Genomic DNA, 13,209 nt, shown 5'->3' on the forward strand with positions numbered 1-13,209 from the left:
TCTCTTTAGTACAATTTAAGTCTTTTCCTTATCCTTTAATTCATGTTTTATTTGTGTTGAAAAGGGAAATTTCATGACCAGTTCATGATGGAGTGTGAGCAGCTTGATTAATAAATGAAAATCATCTCATTTACATTAATGTGGGTTAAATGTTGTGCTCCGGTTTTAACTTGTTTTTCGGTACAGGCCTGCTTCGATGTTGCAACCTATTCAAAGTTTTAAAATCATTAACGAGTTACTCCTGAACCATTTTAATCGACATTTTTCCTAAAACAAGCGAAGTGAATTTGTATTGATTTCTGACCGATTAAGATTAATTTTCACAAATTCAATTAATAGACTCTAAATGTTGTTTTCTTTCAGTTGTTTGTTGAACATTTATTTAACCTTGACCGCAGGATTTTCATAAATAAGCTGGGAATCAATTTATTTACGGTAATCAACTGAATAGTTTATGAATTCAGTTACAAGTTTTTTTTAAATGCTGTTACAGTGACAGTAAATATATAAAGCTAAATAAGATATATAATGAGTAAAGTTGTTAATTAAAATTATAACATAAACTTGGTCTTTTTTAAAGTTTAGATCGCTTGCCATCAGCAATTGAAAGTTTTTTTGTTTCAGTTTAGTTAATCCGTTTCGTCGGAACTATCGTTATCACTGACATATTTTTTCTTTTGACGAGCTTGGCGAGGTTTTCTTCCTTTTAATTTGATTTTCATCTTTACAGAGGAATCGTCATCGGGATCATCATCGCCATTTTCTTCTTCTTCAGCCTAAAAAATATACAAAAAATAAATTGAAATCATTAGCAATTGATGCATGAACAATTTGAACATTTATGAAAGATTATGATAATTGAGCGTTGTTAAGTTTGTCAAATTTAAGTTTACTTGTTTGTTTGACAAAACTTTTTTTTGTGGACATGCAACAAACATTTACTCACCAGTAAACTATAATTTAGGGAAAAGTGACTAATTTGGAGATATTTTCGACTAATTAAAAGTAGATTTGTGTTGTGTTATATTTGTGGAGATATTTGAAATCGATTGATTATCATGGGTCACATGCAGGTTTCTTTTAAAGTTGATTGTGAGGTAATAGTAAAATGATCATGCAAATAAAGAAATAAACAAAAAGTACAAAATTTAGAGTGTTATGGTTTTTTATAATTTATCTATAAGTTGTTGTGTTAGTTTATAAATAAAGGTGATAAATAATAATAAATTAACTTACCTCTTCTTCTTCTTCTTCGCTATCATTCGGATCTTCGACAGAAATATCACCATCTTTTTCAATTCTTTCTCTTGCACTTGTAAAAACTGATTGTAGTACAATTGAGTCTTCAAAAATGGTTGACCCCTCCACATTATAAGCTTGTGCATTTTTACAAAGTAACATGAAATCACTCTCCAAATCATCGAGTGATCGATACTTATTATCACGAATTTTTTGACGAATCTTGAAAATATCAACTGGCTTTTTTATTACTTCATAGTAGTCAGGTAATTCACGACGTGATGGAAGCTTCAAGAATGGATCTGATAAAACTCTGTCATCACCATCCTTGTAATCGATAACTATTTTCATCAATTTTTTCATTTGTTTCATTAATTCTGGTGCTATAGGAGTTTTATCCCGCGGTACTGGACCTGGACGTCGCCCTTTCTTTCCTGGTCTAGGTGTTGATGCTCCTGGTGTTGAAGGTGATTCATCACGTTTCCTTTTTCTACCAGGACCATTCTTTTTACCACGTTTAGTCGGTGTTTCAAGTTCATCTAAATTACCATCTTCAATTGCTTTTAAGAATTGTCTTTCAGTTAAAGCATCACTATAATCGACTTCTTTTCTTTGTCGTGAACCTCGTCCAAATTTATCTTCTTCTTCTTCTTCATGAGTTAATCTTTCAACTTCAGCGTCATCTTTTAATAACCAACCAGGCAATTCACTTTCTTCCATTAATCGTGGTTTTCTTCTAGGATCTCGTGCTTCAGCTCTTCTCCTATCAATATCCATTTGTTGGAACAGTTCAAATTCATCCTCGTTACGAGCAATCATCTGGTTAATAGTTTCATCATCGGGAACTTCATTTTCATCTTCATCTTCATCAACTTCTTCAGTTTGTAAAATTGCTTGTAAAAATTGACGTCTTTCAGTTCCAGTTGATTTTTGATCAAACATACCAGCTTGAATAACTTTCTCATCAAGATTTAATTTGTATTTAGCTGCTGCTAAGATACGTTCTTCTACTGAATTTACACTTACAAGACGTAATACACGAACTTCATTCTTTTGACCAATACGATGAGCTCGATCTTGAGCTTGTAAATCTTGATGAGGATTCCAATCAGAATCAAATATTATAACTGTATCTGCTGCTTGTAAATTTAAACCTAATCCACCAGCTCGAGTTGATAACATAAAGATAAAATATTCAGAATTTTCAGCATTAAATTGAGCCAAAAGTTCTCCACGATCTTCAGCTTTTGTTGTACCATCCAAACGAAGGTAAGTAAAATTACGATAATTGAAATAATCTTCCATTATGGTCATTAAAGTTGTCATTTGACAGAAAAGTAATACTCGATGTCCAGTTTGTTTCAATTTTGGAAGTATACGATCTAAAAGTTCAAATTTACCACTAGATCTATACAAATCAGGTCCAGAAACAATACCACCACTGATGCTAGTATGATCAGCTATTGCTTCTTCGATATGCTGGAACATAAATGGATGATTACAAATTTTACGTAATTGCATAATTGAATTCATCAATGTTTGTGCTCCTCCTTTACCACGTTTATCTTTCTCTGAACCATCCGTTAAAACAATTCCTTTAGTTTGCATATGTCGATAAACGACTCGTTGTAAAGCTGACATATCACATTTAACCACATATTCAACTTTATCAGGTAATTGAGATTCTACTTCTCTCTTTAATCGACGCAACAAGAATGGACGAAGTACTTTATGTAAACGACGAATAATCAAAACTGTCTCTTCTTCATTTAGTTCCACTTTTTCTCCGGTTGTAGCAAATGGAGCATTAAACCATTGTTCAAAAGTATTACAACACTTGAAAATTGATGGTAACAAGAAATTTAAAAGTGCCCATAATTCAGGTAATTTGTTTTGCAATGGAGTTCCAGTTAATAAAAGTCGATGTGGTGCAGCATAATGAGTGTTTAAAACTTGAGTCAATTTACAATGATGATTCTTCATTCGATGACCTTCATCAATTATCATGTATTTCCACTTAATCTTTGCTAAAGATGCTTTGTCTTTGATAATGTATTCATAAGTTGTCAATAAAACATTAAACTTTGATGTTTTCAATTTTTGCTGTAAACTACGACGAACATTTGGTGAACCTTTATAAGGTATTTTGGAAACACTTGGTGCCCAACGATCAAATTCCAACATCCAATTTGACAATGTTGATAATGGCACAATAATCAGGAAAGGACCATTATTCTTCTTTCTTTCAATCAAATATGTTATCAATGCAATTGTTTGAATTGTTTTACCCAAACCCATTTCATCAGCTAAAATACCATTCAAATTATTGTTATACAAAGATACAAGCCATTCAAGTCCTTTAATTTGATATTCTTTCAGTTTACCATGAACCATAATTGATGCTTGCTCTGTAACTTCTTCACTAATTGCATGAGCAATATTATAATAATTTTGATAACCACCACTTTTATATTCATCATCTTCTTGGGATGCTGCTTGGATAACATTTTTGTTAGCTGCATTCATTACTGGATCTGGTTGAGATTGTTGTTGTTGTATTTGTTGCTGTTGTTGCTTAGAATCTTCATCATCATCAGATGAATCATCACCTTCATCATCTTCATCTTCATCATCTGTTTCTCTAGGAGCAACTTCATAACCAGGATGCATTTCAAGCCATGTCTCCAATTGACTTGCAAGTGGAGCTTCTTTTCCAACCAAAACTTTACCGGTTGATGTTTCCATAACATTTATACGCACATCTGATTGTTGTGAACTTTCATCAATAGTTCCATCCATTGTTGTATCACCTTTACCTTCTCCATCTTCTCCTTTAACACCTTCTTTATTTTCTTTCTTAATCTTCTTTTTCTTCTTCTTCTTTTTATCCTTTAATTTCTTACGTTGATCAACTTTATGTTGTTTAACCATTTCAGTAAGATTTTTAATATATTCATCAGTTTGCGACAACAAGAATGCCAATCTTCTGTCCTTCTTTTGATCAATAAGTTTACGATAACCTTCTTCATCTTCAGCCATCAATCTTCTCATACGTTCTTTCTCAATTCTTTCTTGTTCCTTCTTTTGTTCTCTCTCAGTATTTGCATGATAAGTTGCAACAGCTTTATTAACTTTTGCTACTTTACCACGAATATTTCGATGATATTCTTTAAAATCTTTTACATGTTGTAAAACTCCTCGTAAATATTCTTGATGTTTCTCAATTCTTTTATTCTCTTGTTCTTGTCTTTTTTGTTTCTCCAATTTCTCTGTAATTCTTGCATCTCGTAGTCCAATCTTTTTACTTCTCTTATATAACTTTGGATTAAGACCAGTTTCCAATGAAGTATCTTTTCTCATATGAGCAACTACTTCACGTCTAAGTTGACGTTGAAAATTGACTAAACGAAGAGCTCGTAATTCAGTCATTGCTTTAACTTTCAAATCTTCTGGTAAATTTGCTGAAATATTTTGTAATTCTTCTATTCTATGAGCAATTCTTTGGGCAATTTTGTTCTCTGTTTCTTTTATTATTTCAACAGGATCTAATCCAATTGGCTTTTGAACTGGAGTAACTCTATTAGGACGAGGTTGTTGAAGTTGTTGTATCATTGTTTGATATCCTGGATGTGGTGGTTGTTGACTTGGAGTTGGTATTGGAGGTGGTTGTAATGGAGCTTGTAGTGTTGCTTGTAACTGAGGTTGGGATGGAGGTTGAATTGAAGATTGTGGTTGAAGTTGTAATTGAATTTGCGACGACGGTTGAGATTGCGGTGGTGCTTGTGATTGTGATGGTGGTTGTTGTTGTAGCGGTGGTGGTGGTTGCAGCTGTGGTTGTTGTAGTTGCGGTTGTGATGGCGGTTGTTGTTGCATTTGCAGTGGCGATTGAAGTGGTGACTGCATATGTGATTGCAATTGTTGCTGTTGTTGAAGTAGAGGCGGAGGCTGACTTAAAGGTTGTGGAGGAGGCTGTGGTGAAGACTGTGGCGGTGTTTGCGATTGTGCTTGAGCTTGAGCCTGTGCTTGTGCTTGTGCCTGAACTTGTGAATGTAGATGAGGTGGATGTGATTGTTGATGTGGATGAGAAGGATGTAAATGGGGATGTGTTTGTGGTTGGGGTAAAGGTTGCTGAAGTTGTTGTTGTTGAGTTGCTAGCTGTGGCATATGGGGTTGATGCTGTTGCTGCTGAGGAGGTGGAATTGATGGTATCAACGACGGTTGAGGTTGCGAAGATGGTTGTTGTTGTTGTTGTTGTTGTGATTGAAGTTGCGATTGCAATTGTGACTGAGCTTGTCCATGTATCGGTACCTGTGCCTGAGATTGTGCTGATTCCTGAGTATGCAAATCAGATGGGTGAGAATGTGGATGTGGATGCTGCGGGTGTGAGTGTGGATGAGGCTGTTGCTGTGGTTGTTGTTGTTGTGGTACATTCTGGGGAAGGGGCTGTGATAAAGGTTGTTGGTGTTGTGGATGTTGTTGAGGAGTTGGTATTGGTGAAGGTTGCTGTTGTTGAACAGGGGGTTGGGGCAAGGGTGGTTGAATCGGTGATTGAGGTTGATTTTGTGACTGTGGATGTGCTTGAAGTCCTGGTTGTGGTAATTGTTGCGCCGGTTGTGACTGCTGTTGCTGCTGAGATAATGGCGGCAAAGGTCCATCGGTTGAATGAGGACCGGGGGGTCTAGGACCATACATTGATGGTCCAGGACTTGGTCCGGGTGAAGTCGGTGGTTGCTGTGGATGTTTTCTATTCAACGCAGCTTGAAGAGTCTCAGGAACCGGCATATTACGAGCAATGTACCGGTAAGCCATTACTTGGGCTTTCAATTGCTGCTGTTGAGCATAAGTTAAAAGTGACGGCTTCATGTTAGGAGCATTGCCATAAGGACTAGTTGGTTGCATTATTTGAGGTTGAGGGTCTCCCATTGACATCTGAGAAGCCATCACTGAGTTTTGTGTAAATCAGCGTACACAAGCCTCAGGAGTGTTGAAATAACTTACAATTAAAATGACAAAATCACAAAACACGAAATAAAATTAATTCACAAATACTCGGCAAAAAATACAATGGCGACTTCTTGAAATAAGAAAATGTACTAACTCCATCTACTGGTTACAAAAGGATAAAATGGTTTTTTCTTTATGTTTAGCTTTTTAAAGCTAAAATTGCCTCAAGCTGAATCAGAATTACTATTATTCATTTGTCATCATCGCTTCTTGAATCAACGATGATTTCACAATCAAAACGCTAATTTAATAAATTAGTAATCAAATCAAATAATTTTTATCTTATTTCTGTTGAAGACTGAACAACAAAAAGCGCCAAAATTAAATGGTTTTAGGCTTTAATCCATTTTTATTTTGCTCCATGTTTATACATGAATTTAATAATTATAGCAAAATAGGCACAATGTGATAATTTATAAATTCTTTACATCATTGTAGGGGGACCATAAACTAATAGTTTTATCATTTGAAGCAATGGCTAAAATTTTCTTTACATCGTTTAAAAGTTGCGATGAAAATGCTATAGCATTTATTGACTGTTTATGCTTATCTATGACTGCTAGAAGTTTCATAGATTTCCATGAAAATAAATAAACTCTTGAGTTCCAGCAAGAAATTGCAACAACACGAGAATCAGGTCTTATTTTGATTGATGAGATTCCTGGGTTCTTCATTTCAACCGATTTAAGGGCTAGCAATTTATAAAAGCAATCACCAATATTAGTCTCTTTCAAGCCAAAAATAGTCAATTTTGTATAAACTGATCCACAAATACCTCTACGAGTATTATCATCAAAATCCAGTGATGTTATCATATCATCAAATAAGGTTAGCGAATCCATTTCTTTGGTTTCTTCCACTCCATTCTCGTTATCATATGTAATCTGGAAGCACTTCAAAACTCCTGATTCATGTCCAGTTAAAAGCAAAATCCGATTTTCATCAGCGTTACAAATAAATTTCAGAGCCATAAGCATTCCAGTTTCATCCGATAATTTGGGTTCCACGATTTTCTCAAATTCAGATTTTTGATGGAAAATATCAATATATTTAGAGTCAGAGGCTGAGCAAGAGGCAAGTAGATAATTTCCATCTTCTAGACTCAAATAGGAGCAGGTACACAAACTTGTCAATGATGATTTATAAACTTGACACAATAGTAAATTAAGAGGACATTCGACAAAATTCCAAATTTTTATTTCACCTCGAACTTGAGTAATAAGTTTTGCAGCACCTTCATCCTTTTGAATGGTAATAATCTTGGAATTGTGAGCTTCAAATGTCAACAGTCTCCTGTATTCGGTGAGATTCCAAAATTTAATGACACCTTTCTCGTCACCTGTAACAAAATAATCGACACTGAAAACAGAGAAGAAACAAACTGATGTTACAGGATACAAATTTTGACTGAAAATATAATCAGGTGATAGTGTCATTGCTTAAGAACTTATAAATGAAATTAAAAATTTAAAACGAAAATTTCCCTGTTACTAGAAAGGTAATTTTCAAGGGAAATCGACTTTGATTAATTTTGTGAAATCAGATTTCAAAATTAAAAAAATAACAAAAGACAGCAGTGACATCATCTGGATTAAATTTGAATCAATTTAACCGAGTCCTGTCGTTTATAAAGTGGGATTGAATACTTTGTGAATTTATCAATGGTTAATTGATTTATCCTGGATTAATTATTGTTGAATTGATTTATTGAACCAGTGATTTATTTATTTTGATTAGCTAATTTCAAATCTAGTGAGTTTATTATTGAATGGAGTTCAAAGGAAATTGATTAAAACCTGAATCCTTCAAGGTAGGTAAAAAACATCTGACTCATCATTCCCTTGTCTATCTATTTTTCTCTGATTATTACTGTTTAACAGTTGTTTTTGATATAGACAAACTAGTATTTATCTCTTTGCGAGATTACTGTCAATTTTCGGTTACCTGTTTAACGATATTCTTTGTATTGTTGCAAATTGGCAAGAAAAAGCAATAATAAGGAATCTTAAAATTCTAGGAACTCTAAGATTTCAACGTCAAATCTTAATTTTCATTAAAGATTTTCACTTAATCAGACTGGTAATCAGCCAATCTATTCCAACAGTTATCAAATCTATGTTCAATGAGCTCAGTTTGAATCTGAGATTTGTTTATGATCGATAACTATCTTGAAAATCATACTTCCAACTCAGCCTCTTGAACAAAGAAAATAGAACATACTCACCTCAAACGTTTTGTTTCTTTGTTTTACTTTCAATTTTCGTTAATAGATTTAAACCTTAATCACCACTCTGAAGCAAGCTAATCATGAATATTTTATTGTGGCTGTCCTCCTTTGTTCTGGTAAGTATCAAAACCGTTCAATGTAAATTTTATCAATACCTCAGTGCTGTCTATATTATTAATGAATACATTCATATTAATTCCATTAACTTATTATTTTTATTTTCAATTCTTCCAGATTGTCACCGTTTCTGCTTCTAATCAATTATCCGATGAAGAGTGTACCCGATTAGGTTTTCGTAGAGAGGAGTTAACTCGCAAACGATGTTTGGAATTAGCCAAGTTTGGTCTAAATACCATTAAAGAAGATTGTCTTCGTTGTGTAAAGGAAGATGCCAAAAGCTCGCTTCGCAAGGTTAGTAATGTTTACAATATTAGAGTTTTAGTACCGTTTTGAGCAGTTATTGATGAACACATCAATTCATTCCTCAGAAGTACACAAAAGCGCGGTTGGAAGTTTGTGGCTGTAATCTAGCAAACTACCCTCAAATTCAAGCCTTCATCAAGAGTGATCGTCCAAAGCAATACGAAAATCTAGCCATCAAATGGGTTCGAGGAACATTGCCTACAATGAAGTTATTGGATGAAAACGGAAATCTTGCTGAAGAATTATCTCTCACGAAATGGGACACAGATACCGTGACAGAATTTCTCGATGAGCATCTTAAGTAGTTTCAAGTATGGCTTTATTTCGTAATTTTCTATAATTATTTTATTTTCGAAATGAACTTGTTTGTATTAATTTTTACGATTAGGATAACTCAGCGAGTTTTTTTTGTAAATGAAACGAAGGTTTAATGTTCTAGTTAAAGAAGAGCTGTGAAAAAAATATTTTTAAAGCGCGAGAAGAAATTTCATGAAATTTATTCGTTTCGGGACAAATTATTAAGTTATCTGAAACTTCCCCAATCGTAATATATGCAGCCATGTCAACTTAAACCATGTTATAGATTTATGTACAAATGAGCAATAAATTATTTTTTATCAAACATGTTTTGAAATTACAATCACATTTAGAATTAGCTGTAAAAATAATTATTTACATGGTCCTTAAGTATATTGATTTTTTTTTGTAAACTTAAGTTAGTAACTTGTACATTGGAATCGTTGGTGATCATTTGTGAGAAGATGAAATTTTGAATAAATGGAAAGAAGAAATTAAAAGCAAGATCTGGTGATCAATTAATTCATGTTAGTCACAGGAATAGTGGCTATTTGGCTAGAGTTGGCATATGTTGTTAGCGAGTCTCGACGGTCTGATTTAAAAGCTGGTAGGTCATCGAATTTACGTTGTCTAACAAGACTGCATTCACCACCTTGAACCAAATTCAAACTATAAATATAAACATAACCATCATATGAGGCCACTACTAACCAAGGTTCATCGTTTACAGTGGAAATAGCCGCAACAGCCTTCAAATCTTTCATCGGTAACCTAGCATAAGCAAAAGACCTTTCTTGTGAGAAAATTTTGGAAATATTGGCTGGTAGGTAATATTCAGAGGCTCGACCAAGGTATTCCAGCCAGCTTGTACTTTCTTCTTTTGGTCGGGGAGTCTCAAGTTTAAAGATATGTATAGTTTCCGTTGAGCTGGAAGCGCATAGAAAAAGTGCATTTTCTCCAAATGAGAGTGAATATATGTTGGCACAACGAGTGAAACCACGTCTGAATTCATAAAGGCAGTTTCCATCAGCTACAAGATGAACCCGAATAATGGTTCCTTTTTCACTGGCAGTAGCAATTTTTTCTCCATTTGCATCAAAAGTCATTGCTGCCAGTGGATTGTCATGAGCTTGGATAATAATTTTATCCACTAGGTTACCACAATCATAGATAATTAGTTCACCAGTATTGGGTCCACCTGGATAAGCTAGTAAACTATTTTCCTCACTTGGTGAAAGTGCAACCAAGCCTCTTGTGTTGCATGGAGTTTTCTTGATTCGATGTAGAGTGGTCATGAAATCTCCAGCCAAACCATCGTGGATATAAATTGCATCTTCTAGAACCACAACGATTCGTTTTCGACTCAATTGAACGCCCAAAATGGAGTTATTATAACACTTTGGATCGCAAACTATAATGTCTTTTTCCACATGGAGGAAGTTCAATTTACGAGGCGATTGGAGAGACACATAGGCCAATATACTCGATGAAAAACATCTTTCAGCAATATAAATTTCTTCATCTACACATCCCGAGATTGTTCTAAGATCGTCAATGCTTAGGAAATTAACTAACTGGAATCCAGTACGAGTACCGAGACAGAGTGAAGTTGAGTCTTGATTAAATCTTACATATAAGTAATTGCCTTGATCATCGTTTTCCATTAGGCTCATTTTTGTTGAATTGGACGCTTTGGTTTCTTTTTACTAAAAAGAAGAATCAAAAATGTAAAACACAAATTTTGAACGAAGGGCACAAGTCTTGATGTTCCAATGTATAGTCCAAGTTTGTCTTTGTTGATTTATAAATCAAGCAATGATGAACTCAGTGAGCAACAATCTGTATATATGAAAGTAATAAACAGAGAAAGAGGTAATAATTAGCAAAGACAAATTGAAACGTAGAAAGATAATCAAGTGTGAACATAATGTAAACAAAGAAGTACAAAGATATCAAACAGAACAAAAAAGGTGGGAGAATTTTTTGAAGAGTTTAACAAAAACCCAAGATGATGAATATCGGTAGCTCTATCTATATCTTGCAGAGTCCACTTTAGTAAATGAGTGAGTCGAGAACTTTGCAGCTTAGTCATAGCCAGTTAAAATCCTCAATTCCAAAAGTGAAGCCATTTTTCTCAGCCAGTTTTTGCCAAAAAAATCGAGGGACTATTGTATCTTTTGGCTAAGTCGACTAGACCAAACGTAAAGTTTGAAATCAAATAGCCTCGAGACATTTCTTTCTTAGCATCTCTATGGTTCTCGCCATATTTCTTTCTTGGAATTTTACATTTTGGATCTTTTTTTTCTAAAATTCAAAATCCAGGCTCAATAATTGCGCTTAATCTTTCTTGTCGAAATTTATTGGTTATTCAGTTATTGTAAATTACTTTCGATGAAGTCAACTTGTATAAGCCAAATCAAAAACAAAATATCTATCGATAATCATTATGGGTCTATATTGACTAAAGTCAATTGAATGAAACACGAAAATCTATGGAATCAATCCATTGATTAAACAATATTTCAAAACAAATTCTATCGGTTATTGACCAGTGTAAAAATCAGCTATCAAACCAGTTGACAAAAATTCGCTAATGCCTCTGAATGAAGAGCTTAGATATGATAGTTATAAGTACAATGGTATTACCGTATTTCCGAACATATAAGCACTGTGCTTATGAACAGAAATTCCTCACTGCGAAGTCCATGTTTATCTTCATAAATAAGAACACTGATAAGCAATTACATAGAAGTACATACAAAAAACCTGTTTTTTAACGAGTGTGGAAGCACATAGTGCTAATCTAAAGTGAGGAAAAATGCGCTTTTAAGTGAACGTTTCATTAATAAGCCTCGGCTTATATGTTCGGAAATACGGTACCACTACAAACACAGAAAGGAAAACAAAAACAAAGAGATATGATAAAGTTATCAACTATTATTATCATATTACAACCATAAGATGAGCTTTTGAAGCAGAAGACAAAAAGAGTGAAAAATAAAACAACAAAAATGATTAATGATTACTCACCTTTACATAAATGTTTAACCAATTGATACAAAAATCATAGATCAATTTGTATTTATTAATACGTTTGAAGTGAAGATAATAATGGTTTACTAATTGTAACCAAGTAACCAGTTTTTCTAGTAAAAACTAGTAACCGAATAACAGTTGAATAGCTTTTCAACTGCAACTTTTCAATATATTCATCATTGGTACCTTCTTCGGACTTCTCCTGATCGGATAACCATTAAAGACATTAAATACACTTATAATTAAAATAATAATAACTAATGTTTTCACTTAAATATGAATAATTAAACCAAACAAAAATTGACATCTTTGGTCTTACAACCAGAAAATTGTTATTGTTTACAATGTTTCCTTTTATTCTCTTAAACACAACTAGTATGGCGCCACTGTAGTTATTACATGTACAGTTGGTGGATATTTTGAATTTCGGGTTCGATGTTTCATGTTTGTTTCAAAAATTAATGAATACACACAGAGAAAGGATAATGGTAAAATTAATAAAGAATGTGAAATTGAATATTTAGGTTTTAATACATTTTTGCTTGAGAGATGGACAAGAAAATAAAAGAGATGAAGACGAAACCTGGGATTAGGTAAGTTATTATTTATCAAAGTTATGAAAGATTTCAAGATTGATTATTGAGTTGATTATGTGTTTGGATGGAGAAACTTCATAGAAAATTATCTCGTGATGTAAGCATCTTTCGATGTGTTCAGAAAAAAAATAAACTACTAACAATAATAAAACCTGCTTATTGTGTCATTTTTATTTACGGAAAATCGATGTTTAAAGTAGGAAACTTCGTAAACAGCTTTTAGCCAAATTGTTTAACATATCAAAAGAATTCTTTAAAATTCAGATTCTGGATGAACTTGTCAATATATAAATCTAGTTTAAATATTTTGAGACGAATAGCCAGTTCAACAATTGGCCAAAAGGGGACAAAAATGCGACAGATGCAGGAATCAGGGAAGGAAGATAA

The 13,209-nt window shown here is 33.6% G+C and overlaps 3 protein-coding genes and 1 pseudogene across 5 annotated transcripts; 1 reads left to right on the forward strand and 3 right to left on the reverse strand.

Moving 5' to 3' along the window:
* Window positions 1–349: 349 nt before the first annotated feature.
* Window positions 350–6,487, reverse strand: LOC107372274 (SWI/SNF-related matrix-associated actin-dependent regulator of chromatin subfamily A member 2). Of its 2 annotated transcripts, XR_016197711.1 has the most exons (3): window positions 1,237–6,487; window positions 947–1,077; window positions 350–776 (listed from the first exon to the last, which is right to left on the reverse strand). XR_016197711.1 is itself a non-coding variant. In XM_089265823.1 (2 exons), the coding sequence occupies exons 1-2, from the start codon at window positions 6,178–6,180 to the stop codon at window positions 630–632; spliced, it is 5,091 nt and encodes a 1,696-aa protein (XP_089121949.1). In that variant the 5' UTR covers window positions 6,181–6,487; the 3' UTR covers window positions 350–629. The 2 variants fall into 2 exon arrangements, 1 of the variants encoding a protein (XP_089121949.1); XM_089265823.1 differs by lacking the exon at window positions 947–1,077.
* Window positions 6,488–6,572: 85 nt separating this feature from the next.
* Window positions 6,573–7,884, reverse strand: LOC107372276 (guanine nucleotide-binding protein subunit beta-like protein 1). The gene has a single exon (XM_015940482.2). It carries the CDS (start codon window positions 7,677–7,679, stop codon window positions 6,657–6,659), a length of 1,023 nt encoding a protein of 340 aa, XP_015795968.2. The 5' UTR covers window positions 7,680–7,884; the 3' UTR covers window positions 6,573–6,656.
* Window positions 7,858–9,515, forward strand: LOC107372278 (selenoprotein F). The gene is made up of 4 exons (XM_015940485.2): window positions 7,858–8,053; window positions 8,514–8,586; window positions 8,705–8,881; window positions 8,959–9,515. The coding sequence occupies exons 2-4, from the start codon at window positions 8,551–8,553 to the stop codon at window positions 9,196–9,198; spliced, it is 453 nt and encodes a 150-aa protein (XP_015795971.1). The 5' UTR covers window positions 7,858–8,053; window positions 8,514–8,550; the 3' UTR covers window positions 9,199–9,515.
* On the reverse strand, window positions 9,490–12,550 carry LOC107372275 (WD repeat domain phosphoinositide-interacting protein 2 pseudogene; annotated as a pseudogene). Its single transcript, XR_016197712.1, has 2 exons — window positions 12,221–12,550; window positions 9,490–11,029 (listed from the first exon to the last, which is right to left on the reverse strand). The product of XR_016197712.1 is annotated as a WD repeat domain phosphoinositide-interacting protein 2 pseudogene (transcript).
* Window positions 12,551–13,209: the final 659 nt, after the last annotated feature.

This window comes from Tetranychus urticae, chromosome 1, assembly GCF_039701765.1.
Source record: "Tetranychus urticae isolate SD_2017Ah chromosome 1, NJAU_TeUrti_SD_1.0, whole genome shotgun sequence".
Taxonomy (NCBI): domain Eukaryota; kingdom Metazoa; phylum Arthropoda; class Arachnida; order Trombidiformes; family Tetranychidae; genus Tetranychus; species Tetranychus urticae.

Coding starts and splice junctions, on each gene's coding strand:
- LOC107372274 (XM_089265823.1), bottom strand. CDS start 6,180: ATGGCTTCTCAGATGTCAATGGGAGACCCTCAACCTCAAATAATGCAA. Junction 777..1,236: donor GCGAAGAAGAAGAAGAAGAG/GTAAGTTAATTT, acceptor TATATTTTTTAG/GCTGAAGAAGAAGAAAATGG.
- LOC107372276 (XM_015940482.2), bottom strand. CDS start 7,679: ATGACACTATCACCTGATTATATTTTCAGTCAAAATTTGTATCCTGTA.
- LOC107372278 (XM_015940485.2), top strand. CDS start 8,551: ATGAATATTTTATTGTGGCTGTCCTCCTTTGTTCTG. Junction 8,587..8,704: donor GGCTGTCCTCCTTTGTTCTG/GTAAGTATCAAA, acceptor CAATTCTTCCAG/ATTGTCACCGTTTCTGCTTC. Junction 8,882..8,958: donor CCAAAAGCTCGCTTCGCAAG/GTTAGTAATGTT, acceptor TTCATTCCTCAG/AAGTACACAAAAGCGCGGTT.